This window comes from Ascoidea rubescens, assembly GCF_001661345.1.
Source record: "Ascoidea rubescens DSM 1968 unplaced genomic scaffold ASCRUscaffold_13, whole genome shotgun sequence".
NCBI classification, from domain to species: Eukaryota; Fungi; Ascomycota; class Saccharomycetes; order Ascoideales; family Ascoideaceae; genus Ascoidea; species Ascoidea rubescens.
The window spans coordinates 259711-284329 of NW_017962925.1; the positions used below are offsets into that span (position 1 = coordinate 259711).

Consider the following 24619-nt stretch of genomic DNA (forward strand, 5'->3'; position numbering starts at 1 on the left):
GTTAATCGAAGTATTTAAGAGTATTGAATAATAACGAATTGTGTATAATCTTTTAAAGAATAGGGCATTTAAGGAGTCAAAGACCTTTATTGAAAGGCAATGGTAGATCCGGGGTTTATTTGTGGAGACATCAGGTCAAACTAGGCATTTGATGCTGAACATGTTCATTCAATCTGATAATTCCGAGGCGACATAGACACTACCAACGACGTTAACAGCACCAACAGCATTGAAAACAGCCAAAAAATGAACAGCACAAGCAATACCAACAGCAGATCTGGTAATTCAAGACGTTTTTCAGAAACAAATCACTTCTTGGTATCTCATTTCAGCACTGGCTCTTCGTCAAAAGTGGATAGAAACACTCGAAAAGACAGCAATTCGGCCCAGAGCAACAACTTCTTGCTCGTTAACAACTACAAAACAAGAGAGCAAGTCGAAAAGGAGAAACAGATTGTAACAATTCTAAATAACGACGACTTGGTTATACTTTTCTCGCTTCAAAAAGAAGAGGTGAAATTGCCTCCAGATAGAGAGTTTGATACCAAACCAGACCAATATGTGTCGATAATCTCCAACAACTACGAAAAGGAGTATCCCATGAGCACAACACAGGCTCGATACAATCTCATAAAGAAAATGATGAGAAAGGATTGAGCCATTGAAGGTTCACTGTTCTCTGGTTGCGAGTATTTATGCCTAAGCTTGGTTGGTACTAGAAATTAAAATTATAACTTTTGGGTATATAATTGACATTTGTTGCTGAAATTGCCTACAAAGTATAAAGGCGAAATAGATAAATTTTAATTTTGTTCCTTTGAATTCTGAGACTGGTTTGTGCAAAGCAGTTTTGAGCAGCCAACAAATGATAAACCTCAATCAGCCTCAAGTAATAAGAAAAACATTGTCAAATGTATTTTCTTCCTTCACTAGTCAATCTGACAAGGAATTCTACTAAAATGTGCTCAAAGACTTGGCTCTCTAAAGATTGATCAACTGTTGAACAATTTTTAAAATCACAAATCTTAAAAAAATGACTGGGTCCATTTTTAAAAATGACTGATATATTTCTTGTCAGTTTAATAGTTTCCAAAATTATGATGGAATTGTCCTCTACCACGATAACCTCGAATTGATTTTCTAGATCTTTTTTGTGCTTCTTTTCTGTCAAATTGTTCACATTGGTATTTATAGTATTCAATTGAACCATCCCAAACTTCAATGTCTTTTTCATATTGGGTTTTCATTTTTTCAATTTTTTTTTCAAACAACTCTTCAATACATTTCATTTCTTGTTCATTTTTCAATTTTATTCTTTTTGTCTCATTTTGAATTTGTTCTTCGTTATCTTCTCCATTTAGATCGATAGTATTATCGTATCCCTCTTTAAAAGCATTGTCAAAAATGATTTTATTTTCTTTATCATGAGATTCTTTAATAATTTTGAGTTCTTTTTCTCCATTTTCTTTTGTTTCTGAGATAACCTTTTCAATATTTTTTAAATCCTCTTCATTTTTAAATTTTCGAAATATCAATCCTTTAGTTCTATTCTTTTTGGCGGTAGCTAATTCATTCATTTCAGTTATACCATGATTCAATTGTTTTATATTTTTGTTTAAGTTTTGGTTAGTTTTTATTTGCTTTTTCAATTTTGAGTCTTCATTTAGTATTTCTTTAAGTTTTTTAAACGCTTTTAGGTTATTTTGATTTTGGTTATCAGTTGTTTCATTGTCAATATTAGCTAAATAATTATTAAAATTTTTATTTAAATTTATTGAAAATTTTATAAAGCGCTGTTTTATTGTGGTGAAATCATAATATTTTTTCAAATTATTTATATATTTTTTAGAGTTATTATTTTTGTCGTTATCATTCTCATTGTTATCATTCTCATTATTGTTAGCGTTATTATTCTCGTTATTGTTATTGTTATTGTTATACTTATTATCATTATCTAATAATAATAATAGTTTTTTATTTAACAAAACATCACTTTCTATTATATCTTCATATCCATCTCTATCTTTATCTTGGTTCTGAAGTTTAACTTTAATTTCCATTGATTTTTGGTTCAAATCTTTATTATCTTCATTTTGAAGTAAATTTTTGTAAAATTTAAATATTAAATTCAAAACATATTTGAGTTCATTTTGCTGAAGATCAATTGATGAATCATCGTAAATTATTGATATAATCGTTAGAAAAAAGAGAAAAATTGTTAAATTTTTTTTAAATTTTTTATTAAAATTTAATGAAAAATTAGAAACAATATCCAAGAATATTTTTAAATATAAATTTATATTGTTTTCTCGCATCAATCTTGATATGATTAACAAATGAGTTATATTAATATAATTTCTTTTCAAACTGATCAATCTTAATTCGTCAATTTCAAAATCTGTCAATTTTTCCTTGTTAATAATTTTTTTATCAACTTTGCCATCTTGATTTATTTGTTGAGCTTTATCCAAATATACTTTGTAAATATTTGTTTTATTGTCGTTTTCATCAATGTTTGAGGGCTTTCTGTCGTCAATGTCATTTTCATCCTGATTGTTCCTTCTGTTGACCTCATAGCTTGAGCCATTGTCTTTCAGATTCCCAATGATATAAAATGAATCCAAATCATTCTTGCTCAAAAAAACGCTGCTTGGTTTTAGAGATATTATAAAAGAAGTAAAGCCCACATAGTGCCATAGGAAATGTGTTTTCTCTTTTGCCTCTAGCTCTAAGTCATGAAGCGAGTAGTAGTTGTCCTTTTTCTCTGTAGCTTTGTCTTCACTGGGGACTGTGTAGCATTGAGGTTGCAGTAGAAGATTCGATAAGTAATGAGCACTTCTGAGGGTTGAGTCCAAGTTGTCGTCGATAAAAAAATGGTAGCTGGAGCTGGAGGACTGTAGCTTGATGAGGGAGAGGGTCTTCAACAACCCAGCTGTTGGAGCACAGTTGTTCTGCTGCAAGAGATGAAGAGAAAGAAGGTCAGAAAGAAGATCAGTGCTATTCATTGCAAGAGCCATGGAAGAACAGGAGCTGTGAGCAAGAAGAGAAGAAGTAGACCATGAAGAAAGAGAAGGACAGTCGCCACAAGTGCCAACACTCAAAGGTCTCTGAAGACGTCTTCCAGTGCTTTCAGTGCTACTTTTGGTGACGCTTTCAGTACTGCTGTTAGTGAATGTGTTTATTATTTTGGGCTATAATACTGTGTGAGTGCTGTTTACTGTTGAGCAGATAAAAGAAACTGGAAACAAAACTCAACTCAAACGAACTAGCTCTAATTATAATAGTAATTATGAAGAGAAAAAAACAAAAATGAACAAAAATAAACAAAAATGACAGATAGAAACAAATAAAAACAGATTAAAACAGATAAAAAAACTGGAAACCACCAGAACACCATCGTTACAATGAGCAAAGACAAGGTGTTGATTGTATCAATATTAATCATAAAACAAATTTAAAAAGTGTATAAAAAAACTAAAATGTCAAATCCTATATAAGTTCTAATAATGGTCTTGAAAACAAACTATAAAATAAACAGAGAAGGTGTAAGTTGAAATAAAATAAAATAAAATAAAATAAAATAAAATAAAATTAAAAATTAAAAAAGCAAAAGTAAAATTAAAGTAAAAAAAATAAATAAAAATATCCCAATTTCGTACAGTTGATATATTATATTGTACTATTGATTAAAATGAATATGTAATAGTGAAAATGATTGGATTTAAGGAAGAAAAAAAGATCTTTCATTTTGATTGTGATTGTGATTTTTAATTCTTTTTTTAATAGTCTGATTGATTAAAAAAATGAATTTCAAATATTCAATCAATCATAATGCATTGATAAAATGAAGGGAAAAACAATAAAAAACCATTATTAGATAGAATTTATAAAATATATTATATTCTTTTTTTTTTTTGATATTATACTTTCATCATACGCCTAGTGTTTTTTTTTTTTAATATATATTTCGCTGCTAACATCATAATTTTTTTTAGAATCGTGAAATGTTGTTGGAATTTTATATTTTTAATTTCGTCACCTTTTTAAATTAGATAACTCATATATAATTTTGATCCATATCATATGCATCATCCAAATCCATATGGTTAATGTACATTTGATCCAATTGATGTTCATCTTCCTCAGCGTAATCAAGATCATCATCAATAACGTCCTCCTCCGGTGGTAAGTTTGGATTACCTGGTATTAATGATCTAGAAACATTGTAGAGACTTTTTCTTTTGTTGGTGACACTTCCATAATTATCATCCAATGTGCTTTCGCCAACATAGGTAAAACCGTTAAAATTAGCCTGTGTATTTGGCGACAATGGAGTATTTGGTCCATAAAATCCTCTGGTAATAGCTGAACCGGTAGTTTGTGTAAATTCAGGATCAAAATTGGAGACATCGGTTTCGTTTCTTAAAGGAGGTTTATATGGTGGAGGAATCTTCTTTTGAACTAGCAAGTTCCAATCAATGTCACTGAAAAATGGTTGAGCTTTTAGTTCGGCGACATCACCATTAGAGCCTAATCTGTTAACTGGATTTCTGTTTAATAAACCCTTAACAAATTGTCTACCTTCAGGTGATAATGCACCCCTTGGAAATCGAACTCTACCATATGCAATGTTTTTATACATTTGTTGATTTGTTTCAGCATAAAACGGAGACCAACCACAAATCATTTCAAAAATCAAAACACCAAGAGACCAGAAATCAACCATTTTAGTATAACCAGATTCATCTAACAAAATTTCAGGAGCGAGATATTCAGTTGTGCCACAAAATGTTTTGGCTCTATGATCTTGAATAATATTCAATTTGGATAACCCAAAATCACACAAAGCGATATGGCCATTAGCATCTAGTAGGATGTTTTCAGGTTTTAAATCACGATAAATAACACCTTCGTTGTGTAGAATTTCCAAAGCACATAACAATTCAGCAACGTAAAATTTTGTTCTTTCTTCAGTGAATTTTTTCTCCTTTTGTAAAAGATAAAATAGTTCACCACCTGCCATATAATCAGTGACAAAATAAAGGTTATCGGGAGTTTGGAAAGCAAATTTTAGATTGATGATAAAGGGACCCTTTGAAGCCTTGACTAGGATATCTCTTTCACTTAAGGTATGAGCAATTTCTTTCTTTTTGGCAATGTAATTTTTGGACAAAGTTTTCATGGCGTAAACTCTATTGTTGTCCTTTTTCAAGGCTAAATAAACCTGGCCAAAGGTTCCTTTACCCAACATTTTTAAGATTTGGAAATCTTCAGGCCCGTATTTTCTCTTTTTATTGTGAGTGGTATAAATGTATTTGATTTGAACTTTACCAGTGACATGATCATCGTTGTTTCTTGGTTTAAGGGTGTACCAGTTGCTTGCTTCTGTTAGGACAGCCAAGTTGAGGTGGATGTTGAAGTAACCCAAGAAACGATCATTATCGACAGAGTCATAGACTGAGATTTCGATTTGAGTGTTTGGGTTTGAGATGTCGAAGATGGCTTCATGTTTCCATTTTGGGTTTGAGGGATCTCTGTAATAGTCGTTGGTTAGATATTGATTTGAGGATTGTCTTGTGTAGATGGGCCTGTTGTGATTAAAGTTGTTGTTTAGTGGGATATTGATTTTGTTGTTAAAGTTGTTGAAGTTGTTGTTAAAGGTGTTGAAGTTGTTGCTAAAGTTGCTGTTGAAGTTGCTATTGAAATTGTCATAGTAGTTATCTAAATTGTTGCTGTTGTTGTTGGTGGTGTTGTTTATGTTAGTGATGTTGTTATCTCTGTTATTGTTTGTTGTGATTGATTCTGAGTTTTCTACTTTACAAATAACATAGGTCTTTGAGCTTCTATGAACGTATAGATTTGAAGCCTGGATTATTTTGACGGTTAGGGTGCCGTACTGAGAGGGAGATTGTTTTTGAACTTCATTTAAAGAAGGGGGAGAGGAGCTTGGGGAAGTTGAAAGAGAAGATGTGGTTGTGATTGTTGTTGTGTTTGAGTCGTTTGTGTTTTGGCTACTGTTGTTGGGGCCTGTATTTGTATCGGAGGAGGAAGAGCGAGTGGTGGAAGTGGCGTCAGAGCCTCTGGAAATGTTGAAAGAGGAGGAGTTGTTGAGATTATTGAGGGTGTTTAGGGTGTTGATAGTGTTGATATTAGATAGTTTATGTTTGTTGTTTTGATGTTGCTGTTGCTGTTGTTGTACTGATAGAGTTAGATTACTGATTGGTTGGTTTTGGTGGATGTATTGAGATTGCTTTTGAACAGATAAAGTGAGGTTACTGAGTTTTGGTTGATTTTGTTGTTGTTGTTGCGAGTCATTTTGAGAGTATTCAATAGAATTTTGTTGTTGTTGTTGTTGTTGTTGTTGAGATGAGAAATGTTGAGAAAAAGATTGGGAGGATTGGACTTGAGATTGAACAGAGGTTGTTGTGCCGAAAGCAAAGGAGCTGTCACTCAAAGCAGTTGTTGGAGCACAAGAGGTTAAAACAGTTTTTGGGAAGGGTAGATTAGATTGGGGTTGATTTTGGGATTGATTGATTGATTGGAAATTTGATTGGGGTTGGGTTTGGGGTTGGGGTTGAGAGGAAGATTGAGAAATGGATCGAAACTGTTGTTGTTGATTTGATGAGGCTGAGGTTGATGATGAATTAGAGTTTTTATTGGTATATCCACCACCAAAACCAAAGAAATTGAGAGGCATTATTGATTAGTATTAGTATTAGTGGTAAGTGGTAAGTGATGAGTAGCGATGAATAGCAATGGCTAGTGTTGATTAGGATTAGGATTAGGATTAATGTATGTCTTGATGTTAATAAATTTAAGTGTTCAGGTTATAAGACAAAAACCAGGATAAGGTGTGAGTAGAATCCAAAACAATAACCTTAGAAAAAATGAATATAGAAAGATAAAGATAAAGGAGCAAAAATTCAAAAAAAAGGGTTGAACGAATTATATATGTAAAAAAAACAAGTTAAAAAAAGAAGGAAAAAGAATCCCTAAAAAAAAAGGGTTTGTGTGGTAAAGAAGCTGATTAATGGTTGGAATGCAACCGAGCAGATAATGTGATAAAGATGATGATTTGGTAGAGATATAGATCAGTTATTTGGTCGAAAATGAGGTTGAAGTTGGTGGTTTTGGCTGGACGTATTTTGTTTTTTTATATATTGGTTGTCGCCTGTTTCAATGAGGATGGATGGGAATTGAGCGAGGATTTTAATTGTATCAATGCTGTTGGAGTCTAAGATGGATATGAGCGTCAATAGGACGATGAGAAGAAGAGAAACAGAATGGAGAAACAAAAGGCAGACAGTGCTGGTGGTTCTGTTGGTGAGATGATCAATTAGGAAAGGAAATTAGTGAACAGAACAAGATCTTCAAGAGCCAGAAAAAAAAACAGGGAAAAGACCAATGAAGAAGACAGCTGAAGAGAAAAAAAATCTATTGCAGTTAACAGGAGCACAGCCAGAAGCAGTATCGATAACACCAGAGAGGGAGCAGAGCCTGAAGAAGAAGGGGCAAAAGGGCAGGGGAAGCAGCAGAAGCAGAAGAAGCAGAAGCAGCACAACAGAAGAGACGAAAAACGACAGCTTCTCAGGGATAAAAAGACAAAAAAAACAGTCAAAAAGAAGGAAAAAAGCAACGGCGCGCTCCGGCACAGCTCCGAACGGCGCCCGCTGCCGGCCTCCCATTGGCCAGCGCCGCGCCGGCCCTAACTATGGAGACAGCGGACACGTGCAAGAGCACGTGTTTTCTGGTGGAAAATGGTGCTGGAGAAGGAGAAGGAGAAGGAGAGGCAGAAGAAGAGACAGAAGCAGCACAGGAAGCATGGACAAAGTGCTAGGAAAGCGACACAGGTCGTTCTCTCCACCCAGGGGAAGGATGCCCATCAAGCATGCTGTGCACAGCACCCACGCTCCCACCAACACTCCCAAGTGGTCTCTCAACAAAGACAACTCCATGATGGAGTTCATTGGTATGCCCACAGAGATACTATACGCCTTGACTCCTGAGCAGCTCGAGGCCTACCAGATTTTGTTCAGAATCGAAGAGATATCTCAGAAGCTACGCAAGACCAACGAGTTTCTCAAGCCTCCTCCCACCAGAGAGGTATCTCCTCCTCCCAAGTACGATGCCTCCGGCAAGAGAATCAACACCAGAGAGTACAGGTACAGAAAGAGATTGGAGAACGAACGATACTTCCTTGTAGACATTGCCATCAACTCCATACCTGGCTTCAAGCCACCCATCGACTTCAAAAAGAAATCAAAGATCATCAAAAAACTATTCATTCCCAAAAACCACTATGATATAAACTTCATTGGTCTTTTGCTAGGCCCCAGAGGTAACACCTTGAAGAAAAACGAAGAACTATCCGGCGCTAGAATTGCAATAAGAGGCAAAGGTTCTGTCAAAGAAGGCAAAAACAGATCAACCATCAACGAAAAGCAAAACAACTTGGATGAGGACCTACATGTTCTAATAACCGGCGACAATAACGACACTGTCGACAAAGCTATTTCCCTATGCCAAAATATCATAAATAAAGCCATTTCCACTCCAGAGGGCCAGAATGACTTTAAAAAAGGCCAATTGAGAGAGTTGGCTGCTTTAAATGGTACTCTAAGAGAACCAGAAAACAGACCTTGTGCTATGTGTGGTGAAACTGGCCATAAAAGATATGAATGTCCAAATTCTAAAAACTTTGTCAACTCAATCTTCTGCTCAATTTGTAAAAGAAAAGGTCATCTTGAAAGAGATTGTAAATTTAAATTTCAGCAAAATAATTACCAAAATAATGAAAACTATAATAACAACTACGATAATAACTACAATATCACTCACACTAATAATCACTATAATAATAGTAATAACAACAACAACAACATACTTGACGTCGATAAAGAATTTGAGCAAATGATGAAAGATATTAACGGTGAAATATCTGCAAACAATAACAACAATAACAACAATAACAACAATAACAACAATAACAACAACAATGACCAAATTAACCAATTCAATAATGATTTTGAACAGCATCAAAACTGGAAAAGAAGAGATGTAGACTACAACAACGCTACTATTCCTAATAATCATTGGAGACATCACAACTACAACAACAACTACAACAATACCAACTCATTTAGAAACAACAATTTTAGAAATAACCTCAATAACATTTCTCAAAAACATTCCAATCAAACAAACATTATTCATTCACTTCCTGGAATTCCTATCGCACCTCTAAACTCTTTTGATAATATCTCTCCTCCTCCTCCTCCTCCTCCAGCAGATGATATTTCCATAAACTTTGCAAACTCATCTCTCCCACCTCCATCTCCTCCTCCACCACCACCTCCACAGATATCACTAGAGTCGGACTTTAACATTCTATCTTCCTCTCAACTAATACCAAACGACCCAGCCCCTCCTCCTCCACCTTCATTGGGACTTGATTCCATACCGCCTCCACCATCTCCACCATCTCCACCACCCTCGCCACCGCCCCCATCGCCGCCTCCTCCCCCAGATGTCTAATCCTACTTAACTCCTGTTATATATCCTTTGCAACTCGACACAAAATCACAGCAAACTCGAATACCAACATCAGTCTCAATGCTATTATCGAACTAATTACTACAAATGGAAGTACATGCATCATGACGCAAAACCCACATGAACCTGTGTCTCTAGCCACAAGAATGTGTGACTTGTGACTGGGTGAAGATTGTGGCTGGTTGGGTCACATCACGTTTTATATCAACATTAAATGCTTCCATTTCTTTTCCTTCACCAGAATCACCTTCTTTTATATATTTCACCATTTCCATTGTTTTCTCAATTATGCTTTCCTTTTCTCTTCATACCCCCTTCTCAAATCTTTGAATTTCAAAAAATTATTGGCTAACTGGCTCAAGAAAAATATTTTTCGGATTTGTTATTTTCCCTTTCTACCCAATTCGAAAATGTCCACAACTTCCGTCGAATCCTCTTTACCAAACCTAAAGGTATCTTCTGCTGCTAAGTTTGATCTTCCCTTTGGTGTCCCCTCTGATCCAAATCTAATCTACAAGACCATCTATACAACCGCCCACTCTTTGATTTCTCAAACAAACTACGCTCTTTCTGACAATATTTTCACTTTTGAAAATTTAGGTCCTTCATCAAATACCAATATCGACTCTTCCTTACATCTTTGGAGCGTTTTTGCTAGAAAAAATGCAAATGATAATATCCCAACTGTTACTCAACTTGAAACAAGACCTGGTGCTTTATCTACTGTTTTAGGGTTTTTATCTGACGACTCTTCATCTCCCATTCCAATTTTTGCTTCTGGTGCAACTTTACCTCAAATCCAATCAACTTTATTCAACCTTTATATTAACTCAAACACCCAAAACATTATCGGTCTGTTGCCATTTTCATTCAACATTAACACCTTAGACTACGATTTTGATTCAAACCGTTTTACCTCAAATTATGTTACTCCCTTAAATGTTGCTAAAAATTTAAACTTCAATGTTGTCACTCCATTATCACACTCTGTAGAATTACAACATTTATCCTTACTCTCCTTGGCTTTGGCTAAACATGAACCGTCGGTTTTTCTTTATGACGGTCTTTCATCCTTCAGAGAAAGTATTTCTTTTGATGACATTTTAAATCCACTTCAACTCTCCAACGTTTTTAAAAGGTTAACATACTCCTTAAATTCTCGTTTATTCGAATCTTCCAAAAACAAATTCTTCTTTGCTTTAGATTCCTTAAACGAAATTTTAAGCACAAATTACAAACCCTTTGAATATTACGGTCATAAAAACCCTTCAAAGGTTTTTGTCACTTATGGAACTTCAGAATCAGAATCATTCAAACCAGTTATTACCACTTTATCATCCATTTTTAATTTGCCAATTAGTTTAATTTCCGTCAGAATTCCATTACCTTTCAAATCCGATGATTTTGTCTCATTAATTCCAAAATCTACAAAATCAATTGTTCTTCTCAATCAAATCTTGCCTGATCAATCATCCCAAAGTATTTTAAAATCAAATATTTCAATTGCGCTATTCTATCATGGCTCAGCCTTAAAAGTCAATGAAGTTATCAATCACAATTACTCTCCAGATTTCACCTGGTCAGTGAAAACTGCTCAAAATATTGTTCATGGCTATTTTTCGAATCCCGAAGTCTTTGCAGTTCTACCTTATTTATCAAGAAACAATGACTATAAATTATCCGGTAAATATCTTTTCTATTATCCAGATAATGCTTCTATTATCGACGTCCCCTCAAGGCTTGCTCATACGTTCTCTCTTGACAAATCCTCTGTTTTTTTCAAATCAAAGTTGGATAATATTACTCATTTTGGTATTTTAGAGTTCCAGTTATCTATCAATTCAAATGTTAATGGCGAGGTTGATAATGCTGATTTGGCAATTGTTGAAAATCTCGAGTTTTTTAGTCACTCTTATAATATTCTATCCAATATAAAAAGTGGTGGAACTATATTAATTTCTTCTACTTGTGAAAAGTCCAATGATTTTGACGCTTATTTGAATGAAATTTTATCTCCTTCTTTTAAAAAAACTGTTGTTGAAAGAGACATTGAAATTGTTAAGATCGATGTCAATGCAGTAGGTGAAATCTTAGAAACTCATGGAAGAACTAAATCTATTATTCATCAAGTTGCCTTTTTGAAATACGCTAATCCTGAAATAACTGTCGATGAGATTGTTAGAAATTTATGGCAGTCCTTTGGGTCTGATGTTGAATTGTTGGCTTCTGTTTTATCTTCAGTTGTTCTGAGAATTTTTCAATTTGGACTTAAAAAATTTAAAATTCCAGTTCAACAATGGAGAGAACTTAAAAGTTTAGATTCTGATATAAATGTTTTATCTTTACCATATTCAATCAGACAAACTTCGTTTGTCCGAAGTCCAAGAGAAAGTGTTATTTTAGATAACGGGCCATTATTTACACCTCCAGTTTCTGTTCCCAAACTACTATCATTCAAGGAGTCCTATGATGTTAAGCTAGACTTGAGACCTGACTTACAAACAACTAAAAACTTTATTGTTAAAGTCAGAGAAAATAAGAGATTAACTCCACTGAATTATTCAAGAAACATTTTTCATATTGATTTTGATATCACTGGTACTGGTTTGAAGTATGAAATTGGTGAATCTTTAGGTATCCATGGTAAAAACAATGAAAATGATGTCAATGAGTTTTTACAAATATTTGGAATTGATCCAGATCAATTAGTGGATATTCCATCAAAAAGTGATCCAGCACAAATTGAAGTTAGAACTGCTTTCCAAGTATTTTCAGAAAATATTGACATAGCTGGCAAACCTCCAAAAAGATTCTATGAGTCGTTGGCTATTTTTGCTGCAGATGAGCAAGAAAAGAAGAAATTGGAATTCCTTGCTTCAGCAGGCGGTGCTACCGAATTGAAGAAAATCCAAGAAGAAGATTATTACACATATACTGATGTTTTTGAAAAATTCAAATCTGCCAGGCCAGCTCTTACAGACTTGGTCAAAATTATTGAGCCCTTAAAGAGAAGAGAATATTCTATCGCTTCTTCTCAAAAGATGCATCCAAACTCAGTGCATTTATTAATTGTTGTTGTTGATTGGGTTGATAAGAGAGGTCGTAAGAGATTTGGACAATGTTCTAAGTATATATCTGATTTAAAAGTTGGTTCTGAATTGGTTGTGTCTGTTAAGCCATCAGTTATGAAATTACCACCATTGACTACTCAACCTATTGTTATGTCTGGTCTTGGTACTGGTTTGGCTCCATTTAAGGCCTTTGTTGAAGAGAAATTATGGCAAAAATCACAAGGCTATGAAATTGGCGAAATTTACTTGTATCTTGGTTCTAGACATCGAAAAGAAGAATATCTTTATGGTGAATTATGGGAAGCTTGCAAAGACGCTGGTATTATTACTCATATTGGTGCAGCATTTTCTAGAGATCAACCTAATAAGATTTATATTCAGGATAGAATTAGGGAATCTATTGAAGATTTGAAAACTGCAATTGTCACTAAGAATGGTTCATTCTACTTATGTGGTCCTACATGGCCAGTTCCTGATATCACTGCAGCTTTGGAGGACATTGTTTCTCTTGCGGCTAGAGAGAATAACAAAACTGTTGATCCTGTGGAAGCTGTTGAAGAGATGAAAGAAGCTGGTCGTTATGTTCTTGAAGTTTACTAGTTGTTCTATCAGATAGTTTTACATATTTAAATACTAAAATAATTTAAATTGTTTTTTTACTTGCATAAATAATATTCATTTCGCAGCATACAAAGGCTATCTATTAAATATATTAAGTATCTATTTTGTAGTTGAAGGTAAGTTATCTTTGATAAAATTTAAAACAAGAGAAATTTCGTCTTCATTACAACTATGACCCAAATTGTTAAATTTATAGAATTTATAGTTGGTCAAGCCGATTTCTTTTTTGAAAAAGTCTTTAGTCATTGCTCCAAACTCATAATTGATAACTTCATCTAGCAAGCCATGACATTGCAAAACTGGAGTATCAACATTTGGCAAGTTTTTGACACCATCAAAGCTAGCAATTTTTTCCTTCAAAGTCGAAACGATTCTTGCAAACCCAGATAGACCAATAACCCCAGCAAGTTTTTCATCAACCAATACTGAAGAAGCAAGGGATAAAGCAGCACCTTGAGAGAACCCACCAATGATAACTCTATCAGTTGGTATGTCGCTATTGTTTAGTTCCTTGATATGCTCTCTGATAGTGTCAATACTTTTAAGAAAACCCTCCTTGTCATCGCCCAGATTGATATTTTTGTTGTTGCCCAATTCATAAATATCAAACCAAGATGGACATCGCATGCCGCCATTCTTTGTATTTATTGTTAGTAACAGCTTCCAGCAGCTAGAAGTTAAAGCATGATGGTGAAATGGCTTGAGTACATACGACAGTAACTGGTTGAGATGGAGCATTAGGAAAGATGAACTTGATATGATCGAACTCCTTGGAGGCTCTTGCATAATCAGACAAAAACGACCAACCGGCTCCAGAATCACCTAGCCCATGCAAAAAGATGACAGCAGCAGTGGCAGGCTTGCTCTTGGAGGAAATTCTAACAGCTGAGAGACTCATTTCAGATGAAAAGTGCTACTTTGGATGGTGATGTTGTGTTTGATGTTTACTCATTGCAAAAGAAAGCCAAATCTAAAACTCGGCTGTTTTCCAACCGACTTTGGATCCAGGCCGAGGGGACCCTTTTTGCTTTTTTTCGGTCTCATACAGTGTAACTATTTAGTTATTATAATATTGGTTCCTATAGATAATAATATATAAAGGGGCTGCAGAAAACCAGAATTGAGATATAGAATATGATATAAATATATATAAATATATATAAAAATGTGAATTAAAAGTAAACAGATCTAGAATTTCCTCTATTGATTCCATAGTATAAGATAGTAAAAATAAAAAATTGATAAATATGAATTGGTGCGAATATTAGTATATCAAACTTTTGAGTAAATTGAAATTGAAAATAAAATAAAAACAAATAAGAAAATGAAATTGATAAGAATAAAAATTGGGATATTTGAATTTTAAATAAGATGGAAATTGAAGAAAATGATTGGGAATATTAATTAGAACTTGGTGAAATCATTTAATTTTTAGCCTTCTTTTTAAAAAGAGAGGGCATTTTGAATTGTTTGACTCTAAAAAAGTAGTAGCAGAAAACCATTGCAAATAGATTGAAAAAGATGTAAATGCAGAAGAACCCAAGATTTCTCCATCTTTGGCTCCATTTAATGTTGAAAGTTGCCATAAATGCATCACCAGTCAGGAAGCTACAATAACCACATTGGGTTGTATCATCAGGATTAGAAATATAACCTCCAGCAGATTGAATGAAATCATTAGAGAACTCAGCACATGTTTGACCCTCTGGTGGGTTAAAATATGTTAAATCAGATGCATTGCATTTTACTTCAAAGTTATGCAATAAAACAGAAACTAATGATTGAACAAAATAAGTATAAGGTGAGACTTTATACATAAATGTCCAAAATCCAGGCATCAATGATTGTTGTTGTAAAACACCACAAAAGTTCAACATAAAAGAAAACAAAAGACTGGTTATAATTGAAGCTGAAGGTAAATCCGGAGCCATATAAATGACCCATAAACCAAATGAAATATAATAAAATTGAAAAACAGTGCACAAAATAAAGTAGTAATATCCTGCAAAAGGAGCAGTGTTATCCATCTTTAATGGAAAGTAGAAACAGCAGAAAAATAATGTAAATGCAACAATGCAATAAGGAATTTCGGTGATAAATTGAGAAAATAATAAGGTAGACCAATGATAAGTATTGCTGGCACTTTCTCTAGCTTCAAATAATTCACGAGAAGCAATGGCTCTTTCTTGAATTTGATTAATCAATGGAGCAGAAATAGTTAAAGACATGAAAACAGCAAAAAGACAATTTTGTAAACCCGAAAGGTTGGGTCTTATGTTATAAAAAGTCCAACCGATAAACAAACCACCCAAGATCAAGAGGAAAAATTTGGATTTAAGATAAATTGGATCACGATAAAATTGAGTAAAAGTTCTTCTTAAAACATATTTGAATTGAGTAAAGTAAGGAGTAGCAAATTTATTTCTCAATTCTGGATCAGATTCATTAATAGGTTTAGACAAGCCATCTTGGATCAAAAATTCAATATATTTATTAGTTTGAATACATTCAGGAGATTTCATCCATTTTTGATGCCAGTCTTCATCAACTGAAGCTGTAGCACCTGCACCAATGGCTTCCAAGACATATTCAGCGGGATTCTCTTTAATACCGCAAGTTCTTGCTCCATTACCTTCAAAGTAATCTAAAATAGTTCTTGAACTTTTACCAATATCACCGAAATAAACTGTTTGACCACCTTTTCTAAGCAATAATAAACGATCAAATTGTTCAAATAAAGTTGCAGAAGGTTGATGGATTGTACAAAGAATACTTTGACCAGCATGTGCTAATTGCCTCATAAGCTTGACAATAGCCCAAGATGATTGAGAGTCTAAACCAGAAGTGGGTTCATCAAGGAAAAGCAATAAGGATGGTTTTGCAACTAATTCAACACCAATAGATAACTTTTTTCTTTGTTCAACGTTTAAACCAGAACCAGGATCACCAACAACTGCATCTGCATAAGATCTCATGCTCAATAAATCAATCACTGTTTCAACATAGCTTAATTTTTCCTCTTCAGGAACTGATTGAGGTCTTCTTAATCTTGCGGCAAATTGTAGTGATTCTCTGACAGTTAATTCTGATATATGCAAATCTTGTTGTTGCACATAACCGGTGGAACGTTGAAAAGAAGAATCCAATGGTCTTCCATTAGCAAGCATGTCACCAGTGATGACACCAAAGGAAACACGTTGAGAAAGAACATTTAATAGAGTTGTCTTACCAGCACCGGATTCACCCATAAGAGCAGTGAGAGTACCAGGTTTAATATAACCTTGAACATTATCCAATAATTTAATGGTGTTTCCATCTTTGGTTGGAATAACATAGTCAACGTTCTTCCACATAAAAATGTCTTTACCACGAAGGTTTTCAAAGTTTTCTGCATTATTTTTTTCATCTTCTTCGAGTTTGTTGACAGTACCTGAAGATCCAGATTCAATGTCGCTAGCTTTCTTTTTTTCGTCATTTACAAGAGAAACGTCGGCACCTTTTTTGAATAATAGTCTGTCACCACCAGCATTCACAGGTTTTAATATTTCAAGACCAATAGCGGATAATAAAATAAAAAAAATCCAAAAGCCCACCAAAATACCGAAATTTCTCCAAAGATGGGAATAAGAATAATCATAAGATGACTCGATATAATCATCACCTAAAACAAAAGCTTGACCTGCAATAGCACCTGCAGCAGCACAGACCTGATTTTCAGAAGAGACGTTTTCGTAACCGGGGCCAGAAGGAACTGTGTTGGCGCAATTCATATGAAGTCCATGAAACTCGTTTGATATCAACGATTCAAAACCGTAGGTGACAGGATTTATGTAAGATATCCATTTTAGAGCCCAGTGCATGTCGTGCATTTTGATAACGAAACCAGTGTAGACAATAACAGCCAACATACCAACACCAGAAAAGGAATTTGCAGCAGCAATGGTGGGAGAGAAAGCAGCAATAGACTGGAACAAACAGGTCATGATTGAGGAAGTCATGAATAAAAATAATACAAAAACAAAGAATTTTCCAGCTTCCCTGTCAAAGTTTACCATAAAGTAGACGACAATTGAGAAAGAAAACAAGGATAATAATTTGGTTGGTATATCAGTTAAAACGGAAGCGATTGCTTCGGCAGCTGGATGGTATAGAGTATAACCCTTTTGTTTTAAGATGATTGGTCTATTGTCGAAAGAATTGGAAACTTCAGCAAGACCCAAGAAAGTGAAATGTAAAACACAGAAGAAAAGAGTACCACCCTTTGAATAAGCCGAGATGGTACTGTTTTGCAAGTTATAGAATAAGGAACCAACAATTAGGGATTGGATAACATTTGCAACAACTTGAGTGATGGTGTAAGCCGAATCCCCAATGACTCTTTGAAAGCCTCTCATGGTGCATAATTTAAATTGTTCGAGGATGGTAATTGTATATTTTGAGTTTTTTCTTTTAGATTTTTTCTTTGATTGTTCAGTTGATAATTCGAATAACTGTTTAGTTGCTTCTTCGTTATGTTCAGCGTCATATTCGGCTATTTCAGCCATTAATTGTTGATATTCATCAGATTTTAGCCAGTAATCTTCAAATTCAAGAGCATTTCTTGGGACTTTATGTTCCATACCAGGTTGAGGGATTCTACCAATTGGGTCAGTTATGGCGGTTAAGAACTCAGGAGTTGATTGTCTGTTTGGACATTGGAAGCCCATTTTTTCGAAATAGTGTTTAGCATTTTGAACAGGACCAAAGTAGATTTGACGACCCTCATAGAGGACAGTTACTTTATCGAAGGTTTCATAAATGTTTTCACCAGCTTGGTAGATGGTGACTAGAGCAGCAGATTTAAGAAGGTTTGTCGATACTCTGATGGCCTGAGCGTATTCCAAAGCAGTGGAGGAGTCAAGACCTCTGGTTGCATTGTCCCAACAGTAGATGCAAGCTCTGGAAGCCAAAGCTTCAGCAATGGAAACTCTTTTTCTTTGACCACCAGAGACACCTCTAACATAGTCGTTACCAACTTTGGTGTTTTTGACGTGATTGAGACCAAAGACAGTTGTTAAGATGTCTCTTAGAGCAGTAATGTATTGGTCTCTTGTTGAATTGTTTGGTCTAATTTCAGGAATTTTACAGGAAATTGCAAATTTTAGAGTTTGATCAACAGTTAAATGAGGAAAGTGGACATCTAGTTCAGGATTATAAACGACATCAGCCTTAAAGTCCTTCATCATAATGTCGTGGGGAATGCCATCGAAGCTGATATCACCGGTGGAAGAAACGTACTGGTTAGTTTCACCAGCAATTGATTTGAGAAAAGTTGAGCAGCCTGCACCAGGTCTGCCTAGAACCAAACACATTTCACCAGCTTTGACAAGACCATTGACGTTTGATATTATGTCTCTGATGCTGGGGTGTCTGACGGATTTGATTTTTTTGTGGATTGTGAAGGGAGCAGTTAAGAGGTCGAGAGCAGTTTCAGCACTGGAGGTCAAAGCGTCAATACCAGTTGTGGTAACATTTTTGAAGCGTACACCTGCCTGTCTTAAATGAATACCATCTTTATCAGAGATTCTAACGACGGTTCTTAATATGGTTTGCAAGTCAAAGTCATCTGGGTCGATTGTTAGTGGGCCATCTCTAACAGTTCTGGTGGATAGGGTTCTTGCTAGAGATTCCAAACGATCAAGAACACCACCTTGTTGATGGGCGTTTTGGGAGGTGACAATTCGAACTAAATCGCCATAGTCTTCGGTGGAAGCGATTTGGTAAGAAGCATTTGTTATTATTCTGTCGAGGTTGTTGGCGTTATCTTTCAGCGGGTCGCCGTAGAAGGACTCGACAGTTGAATCTGTATCAGAATGACTGGGATTCATTCTTGAGGACAACGAGAAACTAAGGGAATAACGAGATGAGAGAAGCAGATGGCAAATAAAATTCAGTTCAGCTCAGTTTAATTATATCTGCTTATTTATCCACTTATCTAACCAGCTAGCAGTAAACAAACAACAGCACGAAAAAACTTTACAGTAAAAGAGAGAACCAAAAAAACTACAAAAAAGTGAAATTTATTTTACATTATATATGACAGATGAAACGAGGAAACAAGTATCTCTTCAGAAGCAAAGTTCGAGATTGCAGCATGAAAAAGGTATGTAGAATCAACGAGACTTTTGAAAGACATTGGCTGTTGAAAGTGGATTACTAACACCATCACTTAGCTCTCACCAACAAGCTGTGGAAAAGTGCACAAGTGGAAAAGCGTAAAAGCGTAATAGCAAAAGTATATCATTGTGAAAATATTCCGGCTCAAATAGTTCAAATCAGGCCCAACATCCACTTTTTTCACCAGCTTGTGGCTGCCTGATTCAACGCGTTCCAGGCGGGTCTGCGCGGCTATCTGCACTCACATCCGGGCCGATAGCCGATTTGTAACCGACCGATAACCGCACTGCCTGTTTAGGAAAACTCCGGTCCACAACCTCAATATTAAAAATTCAAATTTTCAATTAATCAGCGGCCCTCGGTACCGGATGCTGGCGCGCTTCCGCCAGCTCACAGATTTCTCACTTCGGCTCATCTCCAGATCCGAAACGCTCGAATCCACTGATTTCCGTCGAGAGTCGAACCAGTAACACATATGCGGGTCTCTGCTTATCACAGCCTACTCCACGTGCTTCAACGCGCATACACGTATCACGTGCTCACAATTCTGCTGTGAATCACGTGCTTCTTACTTTGGAATTTTTGGTATGGACCAGGAAAATGATTCTCGACAGAGCCCAGAACAATTCGAGTCTCTTTTAATGTCAGTTTTTTGGCTGGTGCTGTTGAGTGTGTGCTGCATTTTTGCTGCAATTCTGCTGTGTTTCTTTTGTATTTCTACTGGATTCTTGCTCCCAGCATGTCTTTTGTTTCAACCTTGCCCTCGTCCAGCGGCTACACCAACAGTGCTGCCTCCAACGAGCCCAACCACAACAACGACCATGACCATAACAGCGTTAATGCTTTCGTCAACAACGACGATAAACCTCCTCAAATTGTTTCAATTGATGCCTTGGACGACGATATCATAGTCCAGAACACCACTGCTGCTGCTGCTGATGCTGCTTCTGCCACCTTTCCAAGCCCTCCACACTCTGCTCTTGCTACCACTTCTGCCAACTCTACAAAGTTCAACGCTGATGGGACCTACATCATTCCTATCAGCGATTCAGAAACAGCATCTGATACTGAAGACGACATTGATGAAGATGTCATTTTTGTCGACGAAGTCATTCTATCTGATCCCAAACACACCCACCCACTATCTGCTCAGGCTCCTGCTCTTGCCCAACCACTTCACAATAGCTTTGATCAAAACCCCTTCTCTAAACTAAATCAAACGCCCAATTTTACTCTTCTGGGCTACACAAACAACACATCTATCCATCCTAATAACTCATCCTCCATTTCCCAGAATCATCCAAATCAAACTCAATTCCAACCTTTTGATCACAATCATAATCAAATGTTACTGCAATATCAAAATGGTTCTTCTTCCTTATCCAACTACCAATCATCTTATAATGATTATAGTAACCCTACCAACCCTATAATTCTAGAAAATCAACCAAATACCTCAAATCAAAATCTATCTACACAATATCCAACTCCAGTGAATAATAATAATAATAATAATAATAATAATAACAATAACAATAACAATAACAATAACAATAACAATAACAATAACAATAACAATAATAACAACTTCAATATATCAAAAAGATTATACTCATTAACTTCACAACCTGATTTTGATTCATTCAAAAAACAAAAAAGCCTCCTTCAACTAGCCCCTCTACAAAAATCATCACCCCCAAACAATAATATAGATATAATCGATCTAACCAACGATGATAGCGATAACAACGACGATAATGATAACGATAACAATAATGCCCTCTCTACCGATTTCATTTACATCCCTTCAAATAACATCTCATTCAATAACAACGTTAATAACAGATTTAGCTTTAACAATGAAATTGATAACATTAATCAAAATATAACAAACAGATTCAACATCAACAATATGATCAATAATAATAATAATAATAATAATAATAATAATAATAACAACCCAAATACCAATAACATTAACCAAACAATACCTATCACACCCTTTCATCCACTACAATCACAAATCTCCCAAATTTCTCAAAATTCTCACAACATCAAGCAATTGTCCGATAAGAAAGCAAACATAATTCATTGTATTTCAATGCTAGATCAAAATAAAATTGGTCTTCAACAACTGCTTGACTCTCTAAGACTAAAAACAAGAGATTTGAGAACTAAACTACTACCCATAAATTCTTCACTAGTTTCCCTAGAAAACGAATACCAAAAATCTATAAAATCTTCCCAAGATAATCTACCAATCCCTCCCACCCCTATAACTAATCTTTCTGCTAAGATTTCCTTAAAAAAATCAGAATCTCAAAATATTTCTAACCAAATTAAAGCAATCGAGTCTCAGATTACCGACTACCACTCTAAAATCGATACACTAAACAACCACATCAAAGAATACACCTTTAGAAAAATAGAAATCGATAGAAAACTAAATTTTTTTCAATCCTTCAAATATAATGCCGACAACACATTTATTAATAATTTTAATACCTATAGCCAAACAAATAATTCAAATTATATAAACAGCTTTACTAATATCTCAAATTTTAGCAATACGGCTGATGAAGATACTGATATTCAAAAGCTAATTGACAATATTCGTCCTGATGAAGACATCAATGACGGGGTTTTAACTCCAAAAGAATTAAACATCACTCTACTAAAACATCAAAGATTAGGTCTTTCTTGGTTAACAAGAATGGAAAAAGAATCTGCAAACAAAGGTGGTTTCTTGGCTGACGATATGGGTTTGGGAAAAACTATCCAAATTATGGCTTTAATATTCAACAATCCTCCTGAATCTACCGCTACAACCTCTAAAACAAGTTTAATTGTTGGCCCGGTTGCTTTGTTAAAACAATGGGAGGCTGAATTTGCTTTAAAAACAAAACCTCAACATCAATTAAATGTCTTTGTATTTCATTCCGGTGATAAATTGAAATCATTTCGTCAAACTAAAAAATATGATATAATTTTAGTAAGTTATGGAACTTTGGCTTCCGAGTTTAAAAAACACTTTAGCGATGTATTAAGGCAGTCCAGAGTTTCCAAAAAAGCTCATGTTTTGCCCACTCCAGGTACCGGAGGAGAAGATTATAAATCTCCTTTTTATTCAAAAGATGCTATCTTTTATAGAATTGTTCTCGATGAAGCACACCTAATCAAAAATAAACTAACACAAAGCTCAAAAGCTTGTGCTGTTTTACGTGCAGAATACAGATGGTGTTTGACTGGTACTCCAATGCAAAATACAGTAGAGGATTTATATTCTCCCATCAGATTTTTAAAGATTAAACCATACTGCGAAGAAAAAAATTTCAGAGATAAAATTGCTATACCTTTAAAGAATATAAATAAAAATGGTCCTATGGCTACACAAATCTTTGAAAAACAAAACGCCATGAAAAGAGTTCAAGCCTTATTAAAAGCAATTTTACTAAGAAGAACAAAGGATTCCAAAATTGATGGCCAGCCAATTCTTAAATTACCTCCCAAAATTATTATCAAAGAAACCATAAAAATGGAAGCTGATGAGTTGGATTTTTATAATGATATTTCCTCTTTATCTGCTCGACATGCAAAAAGAATTCTTGATCATAAAATTACCGGCTATGATAATATCTTAACATTATTATTAAGACTTCGCCAGGCTTGTTGTCACGAAATACTTGTTGAAATTGGTGACAGATTATCTCAATTGAAAAGTGAAGATGTTTCAAATGAAAGTGATGGAAATGCTGCCTTTATTCTTAGAAATATGGGAAGGGCTGTAAAGAGATTAACACAAAACGTAGTTGATAAAATAAAAAATATGGTCGAAGAAGGTTTGACTTGTTCGGTTTGTTATGATGAAATCTTGACTTCAAATGCAATTTTTCTTTCTCCTTGTGGCCACACTTGTTGTAAGGATTGTTGTGATGAGTATTTTCGACAACATGGAGAAGTCTCTGATTCAACTGAATTAATTTCTGCAAAATGTCCAGATTGTCAATCACTTTGCAGAAAACAGGATTGTTTTAATTATCCTGCCTTTTTGAAATATTCAGAGTCACAAAGAAGAAACCAATCGATTCAAGTTACCGAGCTGGAAAGTGAAGCTAAGGAATTATTTCTTAAATATGTTAATTTAAGTAATTCAGTTCAAATGAAAGTATTTTCAGATGTTTTCAAAGAAAGATCAGGATATATAATTCTATCAGCTAAAATGAAAAAGTGTCTTGAAGTTATCAAAAATATTGAATTAAAACATCCAGACGAAAAAATCTTAGTTTTTTCACAATTTACTTTATTTTTTGAGTTATTGACAAAAGTATTAATGGAAAATGATATTGAATTTTTAAGATATGATGGTTCAATGAGTATGAACACTCGTGATGATACTGTTCGAAGATTTTACACAGATTCTAGTAAAAAATTAATGCTAATTTCCCTTAAGGCAGGTAATGTTGGGTTGACTTTAACGTGTGCTTCCCATGTAATTATAATGGAACCCTTCTGGAACCCTTATGTTGAAGAACAGGCAATGGATAGAGTCCACAGAATTGGGCAAATGAAAACAGTGTATGTCCACCAAATTTTAGTTGAAAATACCGTTGAGGATAGAATTATTCAATTACAAGAGAAGAAAAGATCCTTAGTTAATAGTGCTCTAAATGAAAGTGGAATGAAGAATATTTCAAAATTGGGTAGAAATGAATTAAGATTTCTTTTTGGTTTATCAAATGGATTGGCGTGAAAACATAAAACAAATTTAAATGATTTTATTTTTTTTCATTTTCTTAAATTGTTTTGTTTTTCAGCTTATTTAAATTTTTTGACTGATCATTTTATGTAAGATGATATTGTAATAGGTGAATAGGTTATACAGAGCTATTTTCTTCCTATTTTTTGGTTATATCATACTTATATATTCTGCTATATTCTATTGGTTTTTTTCTCTGGTGAATTAATTTTTACGGCAACTATTACATTATATTATAAAGATAAACTGGGTTTTTAGTGAATATATTTTGTTTTGTTTTGTTTTCTTTCTATTGTTATATGCTCGTCAGTTATAATCAGCATAGCCTTTTTTATTTTTTGATTTCTGATTTTTCTAATATTTTCACTATTTTATTTATTAACTCGAAAATTAAAGTGCTTGAAGATAAAAAAAAATAAAAAATGCCAAAAGAAAAAATTAAAATGAAATAAAGAATGGAAAG

The 24619-nt window shown here is 34.5% G+C and overlaps 9 protein-coding genes across 9 annotated transcripts; 5 read left to right on the plus strand and 4 right to left on the minus strand.

Annotated features, from left to right (window-relative positions):
* Positions 1–246: 246 nt before the first annotated feature.
* ASCRUDRAFT_9635 (uncharacterized protein) lies at positions 247–657 on the plus strand (the record flags this gene model as incomplete). The annotated part of the gene is made up of 1 exon (XM_020195208.1): positions 247–657. The coding sequence occupies one exon, from the start codon at positions 247–249 to the stop codon at positions 655–657; it is 411 nt and encodes a 136-aa protein (XP_020045547.1).
* A 422-nt stretch (positions 658–1079) lies between these two features.
* On the minus strand, positions 1080–1577 carry ASCRUDRAFT_82237 (uncharacterized protein; the record flags this gene model as incomplete). Its single annotated transcript, XM_020194701.1, has 1 exon — positions 1080–1577. The coding sequence occupies one exon, from the start codon at positions 1575–1577 to the stop codon at positions 1080–1082; it is 498 nt and encodes a 165-aa protein (XP_020045548.1).
* A 2480-nt stretch (positions 1578–4057) lies between these two features.
* SCH9 (serine/threonine protein kinase SCH9) lies at positions 4058–5611 on the minus strand (the record flags this gene model as incomplete). Its single annotated transcript, XM_020190818.1, has 1 exon — positions 4058–5611. A coding segment is annotated over one exon (1554 nt), but the record flags the coding sequence as incomplete, so codon positions are not given.
* Positions 5612–7971: 2360 nt separating this feature from the next.
* On the plus strand, positions 7972–8760 carry MSL5 (mRNA splicing protein MSL5; the record flags this gene model as incomplete). The annotated part of the gene is made up of 1 exon (XM_020189613.1): positions 7972–8760. A coding segment is annotated over one exon (789 nt), but the record flags the coding sequence as incomplete, so codon positions are not given.
* Positions 8761–9962: 1202 nt separating this feature from the next.
* Positions 9963–13223, plus strand: MET10 (sulfite reductase subunit alpha; the record flags this gene model as incomplete). Its single annotated transcript, XM_020195209.1, has 1 exon — positions 9963–13223. One exon carries the CDS (start codon positions 9963–9965, stop codon positions 13221–13223), a length of 3261 nt encoding a protein of 1086 aa, XP_020045551.1.
* A 76-nt stretch (positions 13224–13299) lies between these two features.
* TML25 (palmitoyl-(protein) hydrolase) lies at positions 13300–14172 on the minus strand. The gene is made up of 2 exons (XM_020193813.1): positions 13957–14172; positions 13300–13880 (listed from the first exon to the last, which is right to left on the minus strand). Exons 1-2 carry the CDS (start codon positions 14140–14142, stop codon positions 13344–13346), a joined length of 723 nt encoding a protein of 240 aa, XP_020045552.1. The 5' UTR covers positions 14143–14172; the 3' UTR covers positions 13300–13343.
* A 233-nt stretch (positions 14173–14405) lies between these two features.
* ASCRUDRAFT_77323 (uncharacterized protein) lies at positions 14406–19306 on the minus strand. Its single transcript, XM_020193814.1, has one exon. It carries the CDS (start codon positions 19109–19111, stop codon positions 14669–14671), a length of 4443 nt encoding a protein of 1480 aa, XP_020045553.1. The 5' UTR covers positions 19112–19306; the 3' UTR covers positions 14406–14668.
* A 751-nt stretch (positions 19307–20057) lies between these two features.
* ASCRUDRAFT_92600 (uncharacterized protein) lies at positions 20058–21323 on the plus strand (the record flags this gene model as incomplete). Its single annotated transcript, XM_020195105.1, has 2 exons — positions 20058–21234; positions 21297–21323. Exons 1-2 carry the CDS (start codon positions 20140–20142, stop codon positions 21321–21323), a joined length of 1122 nt encoding a protein of 373 aa, XP_020045554.1. The 5' UTR covers positions 20058–20139.
* Positions 21324–21501: 178 nt separating this feature from the next.
* On the plus strand, positions 21502–24150 carry ULS1 (translocase ULS1; the record flags this gene model as incomplete). The annotated part of the gene is made up of 1 exon (XM_020190807.1): positions 21502–24150. One exon carries the CDS (start codon positions 21502–21504, stop codon positions 24148–24150), a length of 2649 nt encoding a protein of 882 aa, XP_020045555.1.
* Positions 24151–24619: the final 469 nt, after the last annotated feature.

What these genes read in the sequence shown, in the direction of transcription:
- TML25 (XM_020193813.1), bottom strand. Translation starts at nt 14,142, where the DNA reads ATGAGTCTCTCAGCTGTTAGAATTTCCTCCAAGAGCAAGCCTGCCACT. An exon ending in CATCTCAACCAGTTACTGTC is followed by an intron (nt 13,881 to 13,956) that starts GTATGTACTCAA and finishes ATAAATACAAAG; the next exon opens with AATGGCGGCATGCGATGTCC.
- ASCRUDRAFT_77323 (XM_020193814.1), bottom strand. Translation starts at nt 19,111, where the DNA reads ATGAATCCCAGTCATTCTGATACAGATTCAACTGTCGAGTCCTTCTAC.